The following is a 22,406-nucleotide window of genomic DNA, read 5'->3' as shown; positions in this document are numbered from 1 at the left end:
AAGACTGTAATGTTATGTGGTGTTCTGGTTATGTCATAATTGTGTTAATGTGGTGGACACTTCACTGTACTTTGGTATTTGTCAGAGATCATGGTGCTGTTCTAACAGCACTGTGTCCACACTGGAGGCATGGATTTAAAAGTTAAATCCTCAAGCATCTGCGTTCTTCAGGTTTCTGTTTAACACTCAAGCACTATAATTTCCAAGGATTCAGATGTTCTACTAGTTTTCGTTCCAAAACTGAAATGAGGCTAAAAAAGTATCAAACTGCTTTCAAATTTATTTTGTAATGAATATGGTTTATATAGGCCTATACTTTTTTCCCCTAATGTTCTTGTATTTTTCTGAAAGGAGAAGAAAGATGTAACAAATTACAAACAGCAGGCCCTACTTGCAAGGTTGGGGAACTTGCATTGTCTGTTGCTCCAGCAGGGTATTTGGATAGTGCTGTGGCCTATTTAGGTTTTTAAGGGGGCTAGAATTTCATAAACATTGCTGACAATGACAGTTAATATATAAATAATTACACAACTTAATGTACTGATTTTATGTAACGGTAGTGTTCTGTAAATAACTGAGAATTTAATTTCACTTTCTCTTTTGTGGCTCAGAGTAGCAAAATGCTTAGTATCTTTCAGTTTGTTCTGAGGTTACGAATAGGTTGCTTTTCCATTGTGCTACGATTTGTCAGTGAGAGAAGGTAGAATGCAATGGAATGGATGCAGTAAGATTTATATTAGGCTTTTTTTTTTTTAAATGAATGATGAGCTACTTAATTAACAGAGTTAGGTTTTTGCATTAGAAAAAAAAAAAAAACAACTGAGAAACAAAGATGATGCTAGGTGACCAGAAGGAGGAGAAAGGATAAAGAAAAATAATAGGGTGAGGATTTTAGACATGACATGCAGTGAGCAAGCGTGGAGGAACCAAAAAAAAAAAAAAAAGTGGAGCTAGAAGAGCAAGAACTATTTAGAGTAATGGTTGTTAGGTAAGTGTAGCACCTGGTATCTTCCTGAAAAAGAAAATGTGCTTATTTAGATGCTAAATAGACAATATAAATGAGGAAGAATAAAGTAATATTTATTTCCCTTTTTAGTATTCAATTATATGTGTAATATAAACCTGTAAAGTCATGCAAAGAGATAATAGTGCATCTTTTTTGTTGGTTGAGGTCTGGGAGATCTTCTTCCAGTGTAAACATAAATCTAAAAAAGGATGATGGGGGAGAAAAGTCGTAATTACTACATAATTTGTAACATAAATTTCCCAAGGGAAAATTTGTCTTTTGTGGTGTTAACAATAAAATCGCAAGAGATACAGTAATAACAGCCAATGTGTTAAGCAATTTACTAGATATTTCTGATCAGTAGGAGGCAACCAATAAAGTAGGAACATATGGAACCTACTTTGAAAGGAGAACAGAAGTTACATGTGTGTATGTCTCCTATTAATTTTGCGTCTCAACACCTATACATTTATCTAGTTTGTTGCAAGTATGTCTGTGTGCAGTTAGAATCTTCAGTTGTCTGTTGTTTGATATGATAGGTTATTATTTTAATTTCTATGTACTAATTAGGAGAGAAAAAAAGAGTAGAAAAACTGAACAGAAGAGTTTTTCTGTTCAGGAGTGCTTTTGAGGCCTTAGAGTATGTCTATTCCTTATCAGGATGCATGTCTGGTTACTCCTTAAAGTTCAGGCTTGAAACCACATGTACACATAAGAGGTTGAGGGGAGGTGAAAAATTGATAATTCTGGTCTACTCTGAGAAATACTCTTCTGGCCCCCTCCTGCCCCTACCCCAACATGTACATAGGTGACCTAGGTGAAATAGTGACTGATGTGTAATCAGAATTTTTCTATAGGTAACTTTTAAGTGGGAAATTTGATGGCTAAGAAAACACTGTTTAATACAAACCCATATATTTCTCTTGAAACACATGCTATTTTTCATGAGAAAACCAAATGCTTCAAAATATCCTTTTGAAAGGCTTCTGTGGTAACTTACACAATTAAGCTTATTATATTTTCATTTCTGTCCTTGGTTTGAAATTTCAATATTTGAGTCCTCAGCCAGAAGTCCTGCAATTATTATTGAAGAGCCAGAGGCAAATGCGTGTTATACTGTGAGAATGTGGTCTGATCAGTGTAGAGCTGGTCATGGAAGGAGTCTTGGGCCTCAGAACACTTGAAATGTAACTCCTACAGTCTACTTTCCTCCACCTCCTTTCTAGCAAAACTTCAGGCTAGAGTCACAGAAAAGAAAACTTCTCCCTATTTATATAAACTGTGGAAGGAGGGGATAAAGAACCCTGGTAATCTACACTTCCCTTTGAAATCAAATTACTGGATTATGTGAGAGGTACATGTGTGGTAAAACTCTGTAGGAGATGTGATTTTTATGAGATCTTTTTGAAGGGTGGAGTAAAAAAAATAAAAAATAAAAATGAGAGGGCATTCCCCAGGAGGATAGAGAAAATACAAGTAATTGGTGAAGACTGAAGGGCTTTGGAAACTCCATGCATGAAAAAGAGTAGCAAAGTAAGAGGTGCAGGGGGAACGAGGGGCCTTAAGATGGACAAAAGCTTGAGAAGCAAGATGGTGAGAGAAATTTGCCAAAGATAACAGGATTTGAGGCTGATAAAGAAAATTAGGGAAGAGTTGAATGGAAGAGATCCCACAGAAGCTTTGTTTTTGAAAGATGCTTGTTTCCTTTGGGACATCTTTCTCACTATGGTGGGTGGAGGAGAAGTCAGGAGAAAGGAGAAGAATTGGCTTTGTGTCAACTAAGGAATTGTGCAACTGAACAAATGTGGATTTGAATTTCTGTACACTTTTTTCAGGACAGAATGTCAAGGGCTTAGACCCTAGAAGTCTATAAAATGTTACTGACTTCCTTGGTTGTCCTTTGTTTTCCATGAAATTTCTTTAGAAGTGTGAGTGACTCATGAAGGATTCCTCTTGTGCCAATTAACTGCTAAACTTAATTTTTCTTGGTCTCCGTGTGGACTCTTAGTAGTGAGTTTTAATTGTGAATGCTGTAAAAGTGGTATGGCTCTGTGGGTCACTAAGTTTGGGTCTCCTTGACCGTAATTTTGAAACTTCCCCTTTAAAAAAAACAGTAAGCTTGAATGCGATCCTCTTCCTCATATCATATCCTTTTAGCTTGATTCATCAGTTATTTACTGCTTTCCTAAGAAGACTGGTTACCTTCAAGGCAATTATCTGCCATTTTGTAAGGCATGCAACTTGTCACCCTACCCATGCAGCACAGTATCATGCATGCTGCTGCATGCGCGCTCCTGCCTCTTCATAACAGGCTTATCATTTGAGCAGTCATTTGAATCCCTCCCCAAAAGCACTGCTTATTTGAGTGAAGGGAATATACCAGTACTGCTTCTCTTGTAACAAATGGTGTCTTAGCACTGCCTGTGCAGCTTTAGCGCTGCAAGGAAGTTCACTTCTGCTTTTGACATCGAAGATCCCTGACTGCATGTGACAAGCTTGGAAAACCAGAAGGAAAGTGCCAGACTGCAGAGTATGAAGAATCAGAAGCAAAAGAACATGCAGTTGAATGTGGTTGAAATGGTGTGCCCAAATCACAACAAAGAACCTCTAAAAAAAATCGGCATTTGAGAAGAATTTGCGGTTGGGTTTTTTGGTGGGTTTTTTTTTGTTGTTGGTTGGTTTTGGGTTTTTTTTGGATGTGTACTTAAAAATGCAAATTTGTCTCAGTCTGACTTGCACAAATTTAGACAAAATTTAAGGAACAGGCTTTCCAAAATGAGTACTTATTTGCATTTTTTGTTTACCTTTCAGGTTAACTTTAAATGTAAGAGACTGTTCATAAAATGATGATGAAGTCAGTCTGAGAGCCCATAAACAAAATTCTCATTACATCTGTCACAGTGGTTTCAGACTACTTAGACACAGCTAGAATTAAGCCTCTGAAATGTGAGGAGAGATTTCAGGTCAAAGCAAATTCTTACAGTTGTGTTATAAGCCATTAATAAAAATAATAAACTATATTGGTAATCCAAACAAGTTTAGGAGAGCAAGATAACACAGCCTCTTTGTTTCAGTATGTCCATTCAAACTGATTTCTCACTCTTCTATTTTTTCAGAACTTCCAGAGGAGAATTTGAGTTAAAGTGACAGATGACTTGCACCTTTCTGAAGTACCTTGCTGTCATATAACTTTTGATAAATGTAGGTCCTTGTTTTGGCTTTTGTGAAGTCACATGACTTTTAATGCCTTGCTGTTACTGAAGGTGCAATGGTTAAAAGTCTAAAATTTAAAGTGGAAGCAATAAACTTCTCTATAAAACTTCTTTAAACATACAGACAGAACTGTCCTGAGGTCCTTAGGAATACTTAATACAAAAAATTGCACTGAGGCATTGAGCTATAAAAATCAGGTATTTTCACACAATTCCTTTGTAGACACCAAATTAATTGATTTATAGTTCTAGAGCAACTTCTTACTGGAAATCTAAAGGAACTAAAAGAGTGAATGAAACCTGAGAAATAACAGCATTTTTGAGACATTTTGGTGCAAAGAATTTATTCTTTCACAACAAATGGCCATAAAAAGCATCCTTTACTTTAGCATGATGTTATATTTCTGTAATAATAATAGAAAGATCACATTGCTGTATTCCTTTAAGTTATGTTACCAACTAAGTGCTAATTAATTCCATTTGTCATTGTCTGAATATACTGAGCCATTTACAACAGAAATGGAAAAGCTGCTTGAATAAATGTTCAGTGTTTTAAATCATTGAGAAGGTAGTTAAAAAGACAAAAGAAGTCCTTTTGTGGGCTTACAGACCATATTTCCCTTTGCAGTAAATCCAGACATTTGTGTGCATACAGATTGACAAACACCACAGTAAAGATTAATCAGAGGTTGATATGTAAAATATCTTAGTTATGTTTCATACAAACTATAAATACAATATTGTTACCTGGAGTAGAGTTACAATCAGAATTCGTATAACATCATGTCATAGATGCACAATTTCACAGGGAAATATGCTATAAGATTATAAGGAGGAATTGTGTTGGCTTCGAGGAACATAGATGCACCAGGTGATACCAACAAAGAATATCTGGGTAAAGTCAGCAGGCTTGCCTGTTCTGTTCTGAATTGCTGAGTAACTGTGATCACAGGTAGTAAACTACTGGCACCCTATCCCAGTGTCATTCATCAGGTAGATAAATACAACTAACTTTCATATCTGCACATTTCTTGTAGTGATTGGCAAGGTTCTCAATAAGTGTGTGTGCATGGTTTGAAGCAGAGTTTGTATTAGTTATAATGCACAAAAATACATTATTGGGAAAGGATTTACTCTCCACACAAATGCACAGAAATGTAATCTCTTAACCAGTCTGGACTGCTACTTAAAAGCATAGTAAGGATTTTTGTATAACTTCAGGAAAAATTGTGTTTAGAAACCATTCTGCTCTCACAATGACTGTTAGCTAAAATTTTGAGCTCAGCATGCTAAAAAGTAACTAAATGTACTTAACTAAATTGCTGCATTTAATAGGAAAAGCAACAAAGCAGAAATTAATAAATTAGTGAAGAGTTATCTAAATGAATAACTTTCGTCATCATATTCAAGCTCATCTTCCTCATCATCCTCCAAAAGTCCATATTTAAATTTGCGATAGACTGTGCCATCCTGGCCCATATATACAATGTCATCTTCTTCGTCATCATCTTCAGTATCTCGATCTCTATACTCAATTACTTGATCTTCCTGGTAGCTTGGACTCTTGTGGTAGTTGCTCACATAGGAAGGAAAGGTTTTCGAGTGATTTGTCAACTTTTCATACCCACCTTTATTGACAGCCTTGGTTTTGGCTTGTGATTTTCTCCAGATAAATACAATGGCTCCAATGACAAGGAAAAGCAAAATGCAGGTAATAACAAATAAAGGAGTTTTGCTTTTGCTCTCGGGTGGTAAAGTGGTCCGTAACACACAGTCATCTACAATAGCAGTTAAAAAAAAATAAATTAAATGAGCTTGTGTGTGTGTGTATGGCAGGGGGCAGGGGGTATTTGTCTTAAAAAAATGTAGTACAGCAGCTTACATTTTTAAATGCATTCAACTAAATACCTTACTCTTCTAGTACCACAACTGTGTTCTTGTAGCTGTGATGGTATAAGGGTGAAAGCAAGGTTGCTGGGGTAGCTGTGCTTCTTTAGATTATAAATAATCAGAAAGCGGCAGAAAAGCTAACAGGCACACAAATACATTTTGATGTGCTAAGCTTAAAATGCAATCATTCAGATGGCTATCCATTGAACTAAGCACTTCCCAGGCACCTGGTTTATGAAATGCCTGCCATTTAACACAATAGCTGTGGGTGAAAGAAGGTGCTGCCTCCCGCATCAGTCGTGATTGCTGTTATTTTTTGTAAAGCTCTTCCTATTCTGGTGATCCAGCAGCAGAAACGACTGTGTGCCTTCAGCTCAGGAGCACATTTTTGCTCTATTCCCCTTTTGATTTTTTAAATGTCAACCTAGTCAGTCATAAAGCCCTTCAGCACCATTACTGCTCTGCAGCATTGTCCTACCTTGTGTTTCACTGCAGTCACAGCACTCTGGGGTGCTTGCCGGGTCAGAGTCACTGCAGCAGGGCAGGCAGCGGCTTTCCTCCAGGTAGAGCTGCATGCTGGCTGGGCAGACTGTGCAGTTGAGGGGCCCAGGTCCCTTGCACTCTGTGCACGAGCTGTCACATCTTTCACACTTGGGCTCAATCTCCTTCAGACACAGAACACAAGCAACACACCTTTCATTTTGGATTCCTTGGACCTGACCTGGCAGTTCTGTCCTGTCATTTAATGTCTGGGTAGTCATCTCTGGGCATCACGGGTGTCAAGGCAAAGTACAGGACAGAGTAGGAAAACTAAAATTTGGTTCATATTTCCTGGCTTCTCAGTGATCTGCTTGTGTGTGTGGGGGGTGTCAGTGGGGGGGTGGGGTGGGGGGCGGGAAGCGTTGTAGGAGCTTAGAGATCTCACCTAGGTAGGTAGTGAGATAAAAATCATTCAGACTGTAAGCTCTTTCTGGCCAGGAAGTGTGTTTTTGTTTTGCTAGTCCCGTGCTACCAGACCTTTGGTAGTAATGATGGTGAAGTGGTCTTTATGAAATGTATTCAAGAGTATCACTAAAAGTAACTGACATGGGAGAAGCAACATGAAATACTGGGGGAAAAAAGGCAGCGGAGAGAAACAATTTCCTTTCTAAATTGGGAAGGAGCAGAAATAAAGAATAAAGCTGGCTGGAAATTTTCTAGCAAACAGGATTTTTATTAGATTGTGTTGCTTCGATTTTACAGAAACAACTTAGATTCAGATATGCTTCTCAAATTCCAGATAGGCTCCTGGGAGCCTCTGTGTACGAAGAGTACCAGTGATCATCATTGTCACATCTACATTTGTCACATTCTGCATACCTGCAGAATGCTTTGAGCTCAGGTATTTCAAGGCCTCCAGTGTTCACAGTTTCTGGCCTATTGGGCAAAAATTGCTATTTTTCTGCCATGGGATCAGGACACCATATCTACTGTGAGGATCTGGAAACTAATTTCATCATCACTGTCTGACCTGCGAGGTTCCTTGTCCTGAATCAAAGAACCTGGGCAAGATGGGAGGCTCATAGTGGGAAGTCCAGTTTCTCGGGGTCAAAGCTCCTGCGAAGAACTGCGGATCTCTGTGGTTCCCAGCTCTTGGGCTGTTTTCTTGGGCTCGCAGTTATAGGTCAGCACTGAAAAGGGGGTATTCCAGGCCAGAGACTCAAGGGTATGCAGCATCTCAGGCCAGCTGGCTTGCCTTGCTGCTGTATTCTTGAATAAACAGCTTTGGAAGGCAGTTGGTGTGGAAATCTGGAAGCTGGATGCCCAGACATGTGGCACAGACCCAAACCTAATTGTGGTCCTGCTCTACTAAATAAACAGTTCTGTTATCTTAAGCCTGTTGCTCCTCTAGAGATTTCTGCCAGCAGAGCTGTCAATCAGGAATGTCATGTGATTTCTCACAAACAATGCAGCAGAAATCTGTGTGGAAATCTCAGTTATACTGGAAGAAAAAAAATGCTGTATTACTAATACAGCTGATTTTATTCACGTGGCTTTGGTATCATTGTTGGTAAAGTTGGGCCTTTATATTTACTGGTAGCGAGTTACCCTATAGTAGACACCCTCAGAAAAAGAAACTGTGCTTCCTCTGCCAGATGAAGAAAAAAGCAAGCACATTTAAAGATAAGCAGCCTTGAAAACTCAGAGAAGAGCTTTCTGTGTTGTTTGTATTGTGTTCAGAAGTTAAAGTTGAGCATACAAATCACAGGAAAAAATGCCTACAAATAGGTACCTCTTGTCCTTGTGTCTCCTGGACTTTGTATTCACCTACAAAACAGTCTGAGTTGCACATTCCGCCTAATAAACTGTAGCTCCATACACAAGATGTGCAGCTGAATGCTCCTTTTCCTAGAAAGAAAAATAATATTAAAACAGGAAAAATTGTCATTCAGCTTCCTTTAAAAATTATGCTTACCACTGCCACCAAAGAAACGGGCATTTGTCAATGGCAAGCATCAGCATGGTTCAGCTTGAGGGGGCTGGAGGTTGAGAAAGAGCTTGGGCCTGATCCTGAGGTTTTATGTGCCCACAAAATTTATTTCTTATGTGTTTTGGTATTCATGAAAAGCTGATTTGGGAATCAGTTGTATAGGGAAGCCCTGACACATAATCGTGGGGAACCTTGACCAAATACTCTCCTTCACAAAACCAATACTTACTAGGCCTGCTAGCTAACTGTTTTCAAACCACAATGCATTAAGGTATGTTTATGTTTGAATAGCGAAATAAATTCTTTAGTTGCATAGGAAAACAATTCTTCACTAGGTGCCAACAGAGCATCATATGCACTTTGTGTGTTGGAGACTTTTTTTTGAAGACAGATGCTACATGCAGTATTTCTGTGAAACACTGAAGTGAAGGGTTTGTCCTACATCTTAAGGTGAACCTGCCTATTTCCCTGCAACTAAGCATTTTCTGCCACTCTCTAAAATGAAGAAAAAGGAAATGCAAGTAACTCAGGTTAGCAGCAGTTGAACATTTGAAGTCAGCAGCTTTCTATAAGCCAGCAAATTTACTATGTGAGTTTTCTGAGCAGTGCAGCGTTTGCCTTCCTGCTCTTGAGAAACAAGAGATACCACAACACTTCTTTTCTCATATATCAGCAATGCATATGCATTTCAGAACACCTACAGTTTCGCTGTTTAGAAGGACTGGCTTGTGTTTCATCTTAGTGTCTTTGTAATTATGATAGAAATTCTGTCCTGGAGTATTTATCCCAAATAAAAGTAAAAATCAGTGGAGTAATCTGTAAATTAAGATGGCTATATTTTTGTCCCAAATCCAAGCCAAAATATTTGTCATTTGTTATAATGTTGTTATACAATTTTATTTTAATAATTTTTGAAGGTGGCTTCACTGTAAGAGTTATTTTCAAGATTTTAAAACTTGTAACGTTGCAATTATTCATCTGTGCTATCCAGTATATCCGCTATCCAAAACTGTGTTACAGTACGGTGTGGTCTAAGCTGCAGAGTGGCACCTGTTAGCTATCTGCTATGCCATTCAGATGGGTCCAAGAGGGTTAGCACTGCTTGCTTCAGAACTGAATGAATTAGGAAAAGGAAGATACTGAATACATAAGTGTCTCACAGAACAAAAGAAGTGGTGTCTCAAAGTTAAATTTGAAAAATACTTTTTTTTGTTTTTGTTTTTCACCCTAAAGTTATGCTTTGTGACTGTTTGTACTCTTTCCTTTGCAGACTATAACGACGTGGTTGGATTTAGGTTCCTTGGCTTTCACAGAGTAATGTATAGTAGGACAGCTCAAAGAACGAGGTAGTATTCAGTCATTATTCAGTGTTTGTGTGAGAAATGAGGTCCAGCTCTATAAGCAAGATCCCTTTTTTTGAACTTGATGAGAACCTTTGTGAGAGGCCTGGCTGACGGAAAATTAACTACCTTTGTCCATTTATTTCCCTTCACTGACTTGGCACTGGGACTTGCTCGCAGCCCTCCCCATGAGCAGCTGCCTTTACACTTGTGCTCTGTAACTGGAGGCAGCCCTGCGGGGAGCTGTCAGGAATTCATATCCTTGCTTTGATCTTGATCAATCAGTCCTCTAAAAGTAAGTTGGCAGCATGAAGCAGCCAGTGCAGCAACTCACCCAGGGCCAGAGAGAACCTGGCAGCCCCTGGGGAGGTCTGCACCACCCACTGCAACTACTTAGGTTATGGACTGGTTGATAGTGATGTACATGGTATGTCTCTTTGTGAAGTGTTTCCAAATCTTGGAGCAAAGAGTGAAAAAAAGAAAAAAAATAGAGATTGCAGGTGTTTCATTAATCCTTTTTGGTTGAAGTGGAACATATGCTCTTACCTTCACAAGTTTGGCAGGAAGGGTGGCATCTTTCACAGATGTTGTCTTTGCTTTCGTAGTAATACTCCGGACAAGAGAGAACGCATTCATTCTTGGAGCGCAACAGGTAGAAATATGTATCACAGAAAAGGCAATCTGTGGGTTGAGGCCCCATACACTCCTTACAGCCCTTGTGGCATCTCTCACATGATCCAGTGGAGTTTTGTGCAAAATACCTGAAACAGTTCAGATAGTCATGGCTTTGCATAAAGCCTGGTGGTGACAGGAAAACCAAAGCATCCTTCATCCTTAGCTTTTACTGTGATCACATCGATGTATAAAATTGATATTGATGTGATCACAGTAAACATTTGTAATCTCCGTGAAAACAGAATGAATTTCCTTTAACTCCCCCTGGCCATTGGAATGCAGCTATAAAGCAAGACTTTGTAAAATGAAGGTATATAAAAGCCAGGCTTTCCAAAATCCAGGATGAATTCAGACACAAAGTAAGTATATAAATAAGCAAGGCTCAGAAAACCTCAACTCTGTTTTGGCTCTGCAAGGGATATCCTGGAGATGCTGGATAAGCACTAAATTCCTCCACTGCTCCTTGATGACCTGCTGTCAGATGGAAATGCAGAAAATTCATGTTTCTTTTCAGTGCACAAACAGGCTTAGCCAAAGGATATCAGCAGAAGAACAGTGCTCACCTAAGTTGTGCTGTCAGGGAAAAAGGAGAATTGCTGCACTGTAGTTTTGTTTAGATGTGGTCATTACAGATTTCTAATTTAATGGGATGATAACTCAATTTAACAGACAGTGTGATCATATTGTACTGCAAAATTAAATGGATCTGAATCAGAAATCATAGGTCCACTTCCCAAATTTGAATTTCTGAGGCATATATACAAGAGCACACTGAATTCACATTTTGAAAGTCAGTGGACTCATGTTAATGAAGCTGCTGTCTAGATTTTTATGAGTCTTCAGTTGAAATGTGTTTTAATGGTTGATTCTATTATGATCTGTTATGAATATTCACTCAATGCAAAACAAAAGTAACCTCATCTGAACCTCAGGTTAAGTGGAGGCTGCAAGGGTGCTTGAGGGAGGTTACATTGCTTCCTATGCTCAAGCTGATGAACAGATAACTTATTTGTTCTGCTTCATACTGTTCTGTATAAACATAACCTAAGAGCATCCTTGGAGTGTAAGAATGACCACACCACGTCAGGCTGGTCCCAGTGCAGGCACCAATTTTACAGTTTGCTGCTGTGAGGGGAGGTTTTCCACCACCTCTGTACTGGGACAACATAAGATTTTTTCACCTGAAAATAAAATTCAGTTCTGTTTCACTCTGAAGTAGAATAGGAAAGAGTGATCTAATTTCTCAAAGCTCTCTCTGTGATGTAGCTCTTCGCTAAAGACTTTGGACCTTACCCTGGTGGACACTGGTTTACGCATGCTTTTCCTTGTCTGTACCAGCCTGGTTTGCAGGAAAGGCACTGTGAGCTGTGTTTTCCAGTGCAAGTGACACAAGCGCTGTGGCATGGGGAACATTGTCCCTTATCACTGTCAACATAATACCCATCTGGGCATGTTTCAACACAGGTTGTATCTGCAGAGACAACAATGCAGAATAACACATCATATTCAACAAGCCAATATGAAAATGTTAGCTCTTCATGTATGGATTTAAAAAAAAAGAAAAAAAAGAAAGCTAAGGATATTCCTCTTGTCTTTTTAAGTCACTTATAGGAAACAACAGGAGCGAGACATACCAAGTAAATGAAACACATGACTTTTGCTTAGCCATGGAGTTTGTTGCTACTTAGAGGTCCTGCTTAGGCCCCAGTAAGTGGCAAGCCCAGTCTCACAAGGATTTCCAGGTAGTCCTGCAGAAGTAATTATCTCTGCACAAGTTATCTACTCATCAGGTCAACTTTGCAACATGTAGATTGGCTGAAGCAGCTCTATGTGTTCCATAAACGTGACATAAACTTGCCTATTTCATGATTCCAGTGGAGAATAAAATCTAGAAGCAGGAGCAAGATACTTACTGAGGAGATAGTGGTTATTCTCACAGCTAAGACACTCATGTTCACTGGGTCCTGAGCAGTGGAAGCATTTCTTATGACAAGGCTTGCAGGTCTGAGTTTTCTCAACATAGTACTCAGTGTGAGAACAGTATCCAGATGCCACACAGTGCCCATCATGGTTCAGCACCAGGCCATTTCTGCAAGTAAGGCAGGCAGTGGAAGAAGAGCAAGTCTGACATGTCCTGTTGCATGCTGAAATGGACAAACAGTAGGAATGTCACCATTTCTTGTTGCATTTCAGATTATTATTTCAGCTTTAATTTTGCAAGGAGCAGCCATCATTTCAGGAAGGGAGGCTGAGGGAAACAGAGCAATAGCTCTGCTTCTACATGGTCAAACATTTTACTATTTTCAACCTTATGCAGGCAATTCCTTAGGTATCCTTTGCCCTGGCACTGCTTTTACTGAGCAGCATTTTTCAACATACTGTCTCCAGCAATACCTAGCACTTTACCAGAGTGGCTGCCCATACCATTAAACACACCTAGCTTTTCTACCTCTCTCTCATCTTTTGCCAATTTTTGCTGTTCTAAGGTATGCCTTGTTGTTTTTGTGCACCAGCTATCTCCTCCATTTCCAGGACACCGATAGTGACACTAGACGGCACATGTAGGCCCTTTTGGGATAGTCTTTAATCAGACCCACTTGTAAATACCATTCTGGGGAAAAAAACAGCTGTCAACCTTGACAGTCTTCAGTGGCTTCCTCATAATAAGTCCCTTCAGGGCACTCTTCGAAACACATGCCACTGTAGAGGACAAAGAAGTCGGTGGTGCACGCAGTGCAGTCATCTGAGTCTGGCCCGGCACAGTCCTTGCAGTCTGTGTGGCAGGGAAAGCAGTGCTTGTCTTCAGCATAGAAGTGCGAAGGGCAGTCCTCCACACACCTCCCCTCATGCAGGAAGAACTCATCCATGCACTCTACAGGGGACACCAAACAACAGGTAGGCAAATGAGCAGCAAATTCTGACCTCTGTAAATCAGGGAGTGAAGGCATCCTAGCGAATTCTAAATCCTGTAGTGACAGTCAGAACAGGAGGTAAGAGGACAGTCTGGGAAGGCAACGCTTTCTTTTTCAACTCTTTCCCCTCCAAACTGCCCATAATGGCCCAACCCTGACACAGCGTCTTCTGTGTTACATCAAGGGAATGGGAAGCAAAGTCACCTGTTCAGCTTTGTGGATACTAACCAACCATGCTGCCACTGTGTATAGGTGGGCTTCTGCTGAGATACTCTATCTGCATTATGAACTTCCTGCAAAATCAGGGTTATCCATATCTGAAGTTTTGTTTGGTTTAGTATTAAAATAAAATCCAGTCTGACTGGAATATATGAACACCAAACTGGTCAGAGTGTTGCTGTCCTTAGGGCAGTCAGGCTGTGCAGAGGGACCTGGGCAGGCTGGAGCGATGGGCCGAGGCCATTCCTGTGAGGTTCAACAGGGCTCAGTGCCGGGTCCTGCCCTTGGGTCACAGCAGCCCCACACAGCGCTATAGGCTGGGGCAGAGCGGCTGGAAAGGGCCTGGTGGGAAAGGGCCTGGGGGTGCTGGTCCACAGCCGGCTGGGCGTGAGCCAGCAGTGTGCCCAGGTGGCCGAGGCGGCCAGCAGCACCCTGGCTGGTACCAGACACGGTGTGGCCGGCAGGACCAGGGCCGCGATGGTCCCCCTGTACTGGGCACTGGTGAGGCCGCACCTCGAACGCTGTGTTCAGGTTTGGGCCCCTCACTGCAAGAGGGACACTGAGGTGCTGCAGCGTGGCCAGGGAAGGGCAACAAAGCTGGTGAAGGGTCTGGAGAGCAGGTCTTATGAGGAGTGGCTGAAGGAACTGGGATTGTTTAGCCTGGAGAAAAGGAGGCTGAGGGGAGACCTTATCACACCCTGCAGCTACCTGAAAGGAGGTTGTAGGCAGGTGTGTGTTAGTCTCATCTCCCAAGCAACAAGTGACAGGATGAGAGGAAACAGCCTCAAGTTGTGCCGTGGGAGGTTTAGATTGGATATTAGGAAAAATTTCTTCACTGAAAGAGTGGTCAAGCACTGGAACAGGCTGGCCAGGGAAGTGGTTGAGTGACCGACCCTGGAAGTATTTAAAAAACGCATAGATGTGGCACTTAGGGACATGGTTTAGTGGTGGCCTTGGCAGTCCTGGGTTAATGGCTGGACTGGATGATCTTAAAGGTCTTTTCCAACCTAAATGCTTCTATCATCTTATGAATGTCTTTTCACAGAGCTGGGATTCAGCTGCTAATTTTATTATGAATACCTGGTTTAATGGCTTTGTTATGTTTTGGTTTTTTTTTTTTTTCTGTTTCACCCATATTTGTTTCTGGAATGGCTTTCTCAGTTTTAACTATCCTGGGAATTTTTGTGGGGGCATTTAGACTCACCAGGATGTTCAAGGCTTTCCTAGTATGTTTCATTACAGTTATAATTCTCTACCATGAGTAGTCATTTGCAAAAATGGTAAAGAGAAGTAAACTCATCAACCAAACTAGAAAGTAACATTATGTATTTCATATTGGTGTAAATATGTATGCAAGTGTTTAGGCATGGATACGCTAGGTCAGAAATAGAATCAAACCAGTAGGAATCTCCAAAGGACAAGAAGTGAAGTGATGGGAAATCTTTACAGATTAACAGTTTAGACTGAGTCTCATCATAAAGCACTGAATGCTTATCCTCTCTCTTAGAGATTAGCAATGATATCTATCTACCTGTTTTTAAAATTTATTTTTGCTCTTTACAGAATTTATTTTCAGACCTTTGTTTCTGTCAATCTATCTATAGACAGGTCTGGATGGATTTTAGCCAAGTCAAGACCGGTTCTTGATAATACCTTTGCATGTTTGATTGTGAATGCACTCCTGACACATTTCAGGGCAGTGTCTGCAGATTCCTTCAGAGGCAAAATGGTTCTCTGAACAGGTAGGTTTACATTTCCATTGCTCCAGAAGCAAAGGACTTTTACAGGATAGGCATTTGGTTGCACTTCCCATGCATGTCTTACAGGATCCGCTGCATTCCTTGCAAGTCTCAGAATCATTAAAATATCCCCTATCAAATGAAAACAAACACAAAGTGCTGGTCAATATATAGCTGTCAAACAGTCCAAGCTATAAGAATTATGCACACACATTTCACTGGTTCAAACAGGTTTCTCACTCAATTTGTTGCCCATCCTCCACTTACACCCCCTCTGCCTTCAAGCAGAAAATGTGCATGGTTAGTGCTGTGAAGAGAGTCTGGCCTTCCTTTGTTCTTGTGCCTACTGTCTAAAGGGTGCTGGACTTTCTTGCTCATTTCTTGATTTGCCCCTTACATTAGATAGAAAGATGTGTAATGTTTGGGAAAAGAAAGATGTGATCTCTAGTCTTGCACAGCTGACCCTCAACAGTGCTAACAAGGAAAGACAGAGAAGTACAGCCTCAGTGGCCCCAGAGGGGAGAAAGAGAGTAGAAAACCCTGGAAGTGTGAAGGCTGGGAAGAATAAGGAGGCCTGGGATTAAAAAACCCCAACCAACCCAGGATGCTTAAGTAGTACCTCCGTTTAGTGACAACAAGCTAGAGACGGTGAAGTAGGAGCATGTTTTACTGGTATCTGGTGCGAGAACAACCATAGACAACCATGGCTGGGACAATCATTCATAAAGAAAACATAGTAAAAAATTGCACCTATATTTCAGGAGAAAAGAGATAAAAGGAGAGGCTAGATGCAATCCAATCTGCCTAAATTCAAAATCAAAATGTTAGAAGGTTAATGGACAAGCAAGTCCACATTTTGAGATGATTGTTAACTCATATGCATACAGCCATTGATGAAAACTAAGAAAGAAGTTGGCATAGAAAGTAGTCCCAGAACATGTACTTCACATTAACAAGCTTATTCTTCCCTGTAGAGGAGTACTTCTCTTTTCCTTCTTGGAGATGATCTTTTGAAAGAAAGGCTGAGGAGATGCATTAGGAGCAAGGTTAGAAAAAAGGTAAGAGCTGTGCCTACCATCTATCCTCCTCTTCTTTTTTTCTCCCAACCTTTGTCATAATCCTACATCTGTTTCTTACAGTCCTGTCTTCTCTTGTTTCCGTCCTGAGTACTCAGCTGGCCCAGTTTTTCAAAATCCTGTGCCAGAAATTACCAGTGCAGCAAGTCAACCTTTTCCATACCCTACAGCATGTCCCAAAGCTCAAAAACCCTAAAAAACTCTCATATTATCCTCTGTTCCAGTGGAGAGTAGTTATGCCTTAAGAACTTTGCCTCAGAGGCTGAAGCCAGCGTTTAACTCTGGTGGACTTTGCTGAATGATGTCTGGGAAACCATTATTTGTAGTTTGGAATTTGGAAAAAAAAAGAGGGATAATAACAGCTGAAAAGACTAGTGATACATGAAAAGGTTTAGATTTGTTATGTTGATCTTGTGAGGGATAACTCTGGGGAATGAGTACTGAGAACCAACATTTTAATGCCAAAACTTTATCTTTGCTTGTATACCACAATTTCTGGTATTAAGTTGTTTCTGGGCTGGAGTAGGCTTTAGTGAGTTACTTTGCATTTACTCTGATATTTGATGATCAGAATCTGTTCCACTGGCCCTTATGGACTTATTTCACAAAGTTAGCAGGAAAGTACTGCCGGACAATTTCTACTTAATCGTAAGAAAAGCAGGATCTGCACATTTTTCTAAAGAAAAAGGTTAATCAAGCAAGGTCTTCATACTGCATAGCACAGATTTTATGTGTATGTACAGGTATGATGAATGCTGATAAAAAAAGCAGAGAAACAGGAGGACCTGATCTGCTCAAGTCTGATCTAATATCCATTGCAGTCAAATGGGAATCTTTCTTCCTGAGTTCTGTTTATTATAGGAAAAAGTAAAGAAGATAAGCCAAGGAAAGAAACACATCACTAGGCACTGCATTTCCATATCAGGAGTTTGATTCCCATTTCTGAGTTCATGCCCCTGCTCTGTACTACTTTGAGGAAGGAACAAGTTAAGAGGATGATTAGAGGCTTTTTTTCGGTCAATATAAAGAACCATCCTGAAGTACAATGGCCCTATTGAAGTCAATGGGAGCTGTACCATCTGTCATAGGATTTCATGTCTATTTTCACTTTTGATTTTTCACTTTTTCTCTAAGCAAGAGAAAATGCTGTTTATTCAGGCCAGCTGAAAATTGCTTTTACCATGTGATAGTTTCTGGTAGCTTACATTAAGGTCTCCCTTGAAAGGTTTGTAATGGATCTGAAGTTTAAAGAGAAGGAGCACAGTGAAAAAATAAAAAACAGCCATCCAACAGGAGTTACTTACTCAGGGCATTCCTGTAAACATCTGCCTTTGTGGATGAAAAGCAGCTGGGCCTGGTCAGCCTGACACTTCTGACAGTGCCAGTGGTCGAAGCACACCTCACAGCCGTCCATGCACATCTCACACTTTCCACTTGCAACATTGCCGAAAGTTTTTTGAGGGCACAGAGAAACACAGCTATTGTTGATAAGAAATTTTCCTGGCAAAAGAGCAACCCAGGTGGGGAAAGGCATCAGTTAGAAATATATTTGAAAGATTCTTGACTTGAATGTCTATAAAAAAACTTTCAACTTCCTCACAATTTAACTTTTTGATACTTAAAAAAACCCATGAATAAAATATTCTTTAAGCCATTTCCCAAAGTAGTTTGCTCAACCTTCTCTGAAATTTAAGGTATCTTCCTGCATAAATTCCAATTCAGTAATTCCTGCATTGAAAAGAAAGAAAAGGAACAACATCCAGCTAATGATTTTTTTACCTGTATTGCCAAGAGAATGTGCTTAATTCCTAGCTGATGCCTGACTTCATCTGGCAATTATCTGATTACCTGACTATGCTTTAAGCTGTCAAAGAAATTTCTAGTGACTACTGACAAAAATATTCCCTGGAAGTGTGTAGGATAGAGAATATTTTAGCCTTCTGCAAAAATTACCCAAAGAGGCTGAAGTCTCTTACCTTCTGGACATGAAGTACATATTTCAGCAGATTTCTCACAGGTCCTACATGAAGGGTCACAGGACTGCAATTTTTGCTTTGCATCTGGGATGAAAGGAAAAAAAAAAAACCCTTTTTTTGCTGTTTTACAGCTCGTTTTTGTTTATTTCTCCTCCCTTTAGGAGGGCCATTTCGTATTGCTTTTTCTAAGTTTAGGAAGTGTATCTCTGTGAATTTTTGGAATTCACAAAGTTCAAGAACTTGATGATTGTGTTCAGTTCCACTCTCTGAAATGGGAAGTTAAGAGTTGTAATAAAGGAAAATATAAATGTTATCCTCAGATTCAGTAAGATATCCTGAGATTTGCTCCAGAGCCAAATCCAGTTCTGTAATCCTAATAGATTACATACAGGAAGAGCTAGAAAGTATGTACATTTGGAGGACTAGGTGTAGTGAGGTAATATAGGGATCTTGTGCTAGCTGGTTGCAGAACATCATTACCCTGTAACTAAGGGGGAAAACTGCATAGAAAGGAGAGAGAAATGAGTGTTTGGAGAGAAGATCTGTTAAGTAGTTCTCCTCAAAACTATTGCCTGCTATATTGCCTGCTATTTCCCTCCAAAAGGAAGAGTCTGATGTTTGTCAAATGAGGTTTTATGGCTGTGGAAAACTGACTTTGGTTATGCTTTGAATGGACTTTATTCAGTGTGTTACTCAGCTCCAAAATGATGAGGAGATTTGGGGATCATACTTAATATAGAGGAAGTGTCATGCAATGTGACACATCCCAGCATGCAGCTCTGTATTTTGATCCAAGCATTACAAAAATGGGTAAACACGTTTGATGAAAAAGTAATTGTGGACCAGCAGAGAGAAGACAGTAACCTTAAAGAATGAATCAGAAGTTGGTTGCAGATTGAGCTTTGCACCTCAGTTAGCACATCCGTCTCATCCTGCCAATTAAATATGTATGATTTCTATAAGTTGATGGACTGACTGACAGTATCCATTAGCCACGTGCAGCATATCACTACACCTTTTTTGTTCTGCTTGTTATGGCAAGGTAGTTAAAAATGTTGACATTTTGAATAAAAGTCATGAAAGCAAATGCTTCAAGCAAAAAGAGAGAGGAGAAAAGGAAAATTATGTAGATCCCTTTCCCACAGGTGCACATTTTACTAAGCAGAGAGGCACTCGGCAGAAAAGTAGGAGTGTACATAACATGGCACAGGGCAGAAGGCAGCATAATAATAATAAAAATATTAATAATAATTATTATTTATAACTGTACTGCTGAATCAGCTGAGCCATAGCTATCTTAGTGAAGTAAGTTAGGTCCACATTCAATATGACTAGGAAACGGTCCGTAAGAGTGTGTCACTCCCACATCTGACTCACAGCTGACCTGCAGCTGACCTGCAGCTGACCAGCAGCTTAGAACGTCTTTAAAACTCTCTGCATTAAAAAAAAACCCTCTCAATATACTGTCCCTGAACGACTCAGGAGGGTCCAGGGACAGCACAGCAGATCACAGCTGGCTGTTTAGCAGTAGGACACTCAGCAAGGACATGTTTAGTCATTCTTTACCAGGACTACATGTGAATACTACTTGCACAGGGTAGTGAAAGCCTGTAGTGTTGCAGCTCTTGCTGGTAACTGGCACAGTATAAAGCAGGTCCAGATACAGCAGGAGATGAGGAGAGTTTTCCTTGTCACCACCCTTCTGGCTGCAGCACCCTTCCCTGAACAAGGGCCCAAGAGCGTTTACAGAGTACAGGCACAGGCCATAGGATCCACAGGATAATGTATGTTACAGAAGAAAGCTGCACACTGTCAGGGTGAGCATGGGTTGTGACAGTCCAGACTGGAGACTGGGTCTGCCCAGTCAGAGGCTAATGGATGAATTGTATACCCTTGTGTATACCCCGCAAGACATCAGATAGCTTTAGTGTTGGCTATAGTAGCCAAAAGTGTTGGTGGCCATGGTGAGTCAGAGACCTATGAAGGACCAAGAGAGTTGGGACCAGGACAGTACTTCAGTAAGTACCATCTGAAGACAATTTTCAACTCCAAAGGCACAGAGGTCTTCTGGCAGTACAAAAAGTTTGAAACTGAATGTTGCGATGTTCTGCCTCAAGCACTGTTAAACTGCTGACATAAATCCCTGGGTCTGAGCACACAGGAAGGCTGTGTTACCTTTGTGACTTCATATTGACCATAGCTGAAGGTAAGGTGTATAGTATCAGGTAATAATCAGTATGCAAAAGTGAAAACTTCTGGAAAAGCTCTTTGGAAAGACATGAAAGAGTGAGGAAGGTACAGAGTCCCTGGCATGTGGAAGAAGAAAAAGTGGAAGTGATGTATAAGCATCAGGAGCCCAAAGGGTGGAGGGGAAGGGAATTACTGTGAAATAATATCTGAAGTTGCAGGGGTAGGGGCACAGCACAAGGGCAGGTATTAACAAGACTGGAGTGGCAAAAGGACACCTCACTGTGTGAAGTGAGTTCAGTGCTACCTAAAGCATCAATGAAATGCCTCATCTTCTGGTACCAACAGTATAACTGGGGCCTCAGTGCTGTGGCTGTTGGGGAGGCATTTGTCAGATTCAATGAATATTTTGGGTGAAAGGAGATTTCTTGAAAAATCCTGATTAGGCTCTGTACTTTCTATTACATATGCTTAAGTTATATATTTACATATAGATCAATAATTGTATAGTGTAGGGAGTGAAGAGCTAGAGTTACAACCTAATTTTAAAACACTGTTTTTATTTTCCTGTAAGTTTCATCCTTCTTGAGGACAATCAGCGTTTTGTTCTGCTTTTCTTAGCCCTTTAAAGTGTGTGAAGGTGGATATCTTGTAAGGCTTTCTGCAACAGCAGATTCTGTGCGTTTATATCCTTTCTGTCTCATGCTGATGTATTTTCCATGGCTTTTTTTCCCCTGCTGAAGACCTGTTTTCCATATTTCAGGCTACAACATTCTGTTCCAAGAGGATTCTAGTCCATTTAAGTGCCTCTGAGTGTACAGGGCAGTTCGCATCCCTCTTAAGGCTCTAGATGCACCTAACAATATAGCACACAAGCATTTTCAGTTTGGTTATCCAAATAATGCTCAAAGTAATTTGCTGGTGACCATTGCTGACTCTTGTGAGATGCAGAAATTCACTGTTACAGGATTTTTTTTCGAGAGATTATTCCTTAGCTTCATGTTTTTTCCTGACTCTTCACTATTGGTCAAATCCTTAAAGAGTGTCCTTCTTGATGTCATCTGTAAGAGTTTAAGGAATACTCTGGGAAAGCTGAATGTTTGTTATTAATAGATTTTCTATTCTGTTATCCTTAAATATGCAGACCTTCTCTCTTTTTTTGCTCTGGAGAGAAGATCCCCACCGGCCTGCAGATCCTAAGATTTTTCCGTTTTAGATGCTAGTCATTTGACACTCTCTGAAAAAGAACATTGACTAATTGATGATATCTTGCACAGCCATGTAGTTTTTAATTAATATTTTTCACCTCACCTCTAGAACCTTGGGTGAAAGAAAGACCATCTGTGCCTGATGTCTGCTTGCAGTTGCACATTCTCTGTTCCTCCATCAGCTGCTTTGATAAACCTTCAGAATTTGTCAAGGCAGAGTTCTGATTTTCCCACTAAAAATGTCATTGACCTTTTTCTAAATTTGTAGCAAATAATACAAATTTTCATTTCCCTTTTCAGCAGCTTTGCATCCAGCTACCTTACTCTGGTCTGTGTTTTAATTTTTTAAAATCCCTACTGGGTAGTCTTAAGTGTTGTAATTTAATACCGCTGATGTGTGTGAAGAAGAAAGCCAGAAATATTACTGAAGTATGTGTTGCCAGGGGAAACAGACCTTGATTCTGGCAAGGGAGTTGGTGTAATATAAAAAATAAAT

The 22,406-nt window shown here is 40.2% G+C and overlaps 1 protein-coding gene across 1 annotated transcript in view; it reads right to left on the bottom strand.

Annotated features, from left to right (window-relative positions):
* Positions 1–4,602: 4,602 nt before the first annotated feature.
* PCSK5 (proprotein convertase subtilisin/kexin type 5) overlaps positions 4,603–22,406 on the bottom strand; it is a 246,494-nt gene continuing 228,690 nt past the window's right edge. Inside the window, exons 28-37 of the mRNA XM_040580316.1 lie at positions 18,516–18,599; positions 17,844–18,039; positions 15,378–15,595; positions 13,229–13,465; positions 12,507–12,737; positions 11,887–12,064; positions 10,465–10,679; positions 8,381–8,496; positions 6,587–6,773; positions 4,603–5,996 (exon numbers count right to left, since the gene is read on the bottom strand). Coding sequence (XP_040436250.1) covers positions 5,593–5,996; positions 6,587–6,773; positions 8,381–8,496; positions 10,465–10,679; positions 11,887–12,064; positions 12,507–12,737; positions 13,229–13,465; positions 15,378–15,595; positions 17,844–18,039; positions 18,516–18,599 — 2,066 coding nt within the window. The 3' untranslated portion in view covers positions 4,603–5,592. The remainder of the gene's footprint in view (positions 5,997–6,586; positions 6,774–8,380; positions 8,497–10,464; positions 10,680–11,886; positions 12,065–12,506; positions 12,738–13,228; positions 13,466–15,377; positions 15,596–17,843; positions 18,040–18,515; positions 18,600–22,406) is intronic.

The sequence above is a fragment of the Falco naumanni genome, chromosome Z (genome assembly GCF_017639655.2).
Source record: "Falco naumanni isolate bFalNau1 chromosome Z, bFalNau1.pat, whole genome shotgun sequence".
In the NCBI taxonomy this organism is placed as follows: Eukaryota; Metazoa; Chordata; class Aves; order Falconiformes; family Falconidae; genus Falco; species Falco naumanni.
This window is presented reverse-complemented; position numbering and strand designations above follow the sequence as displayed.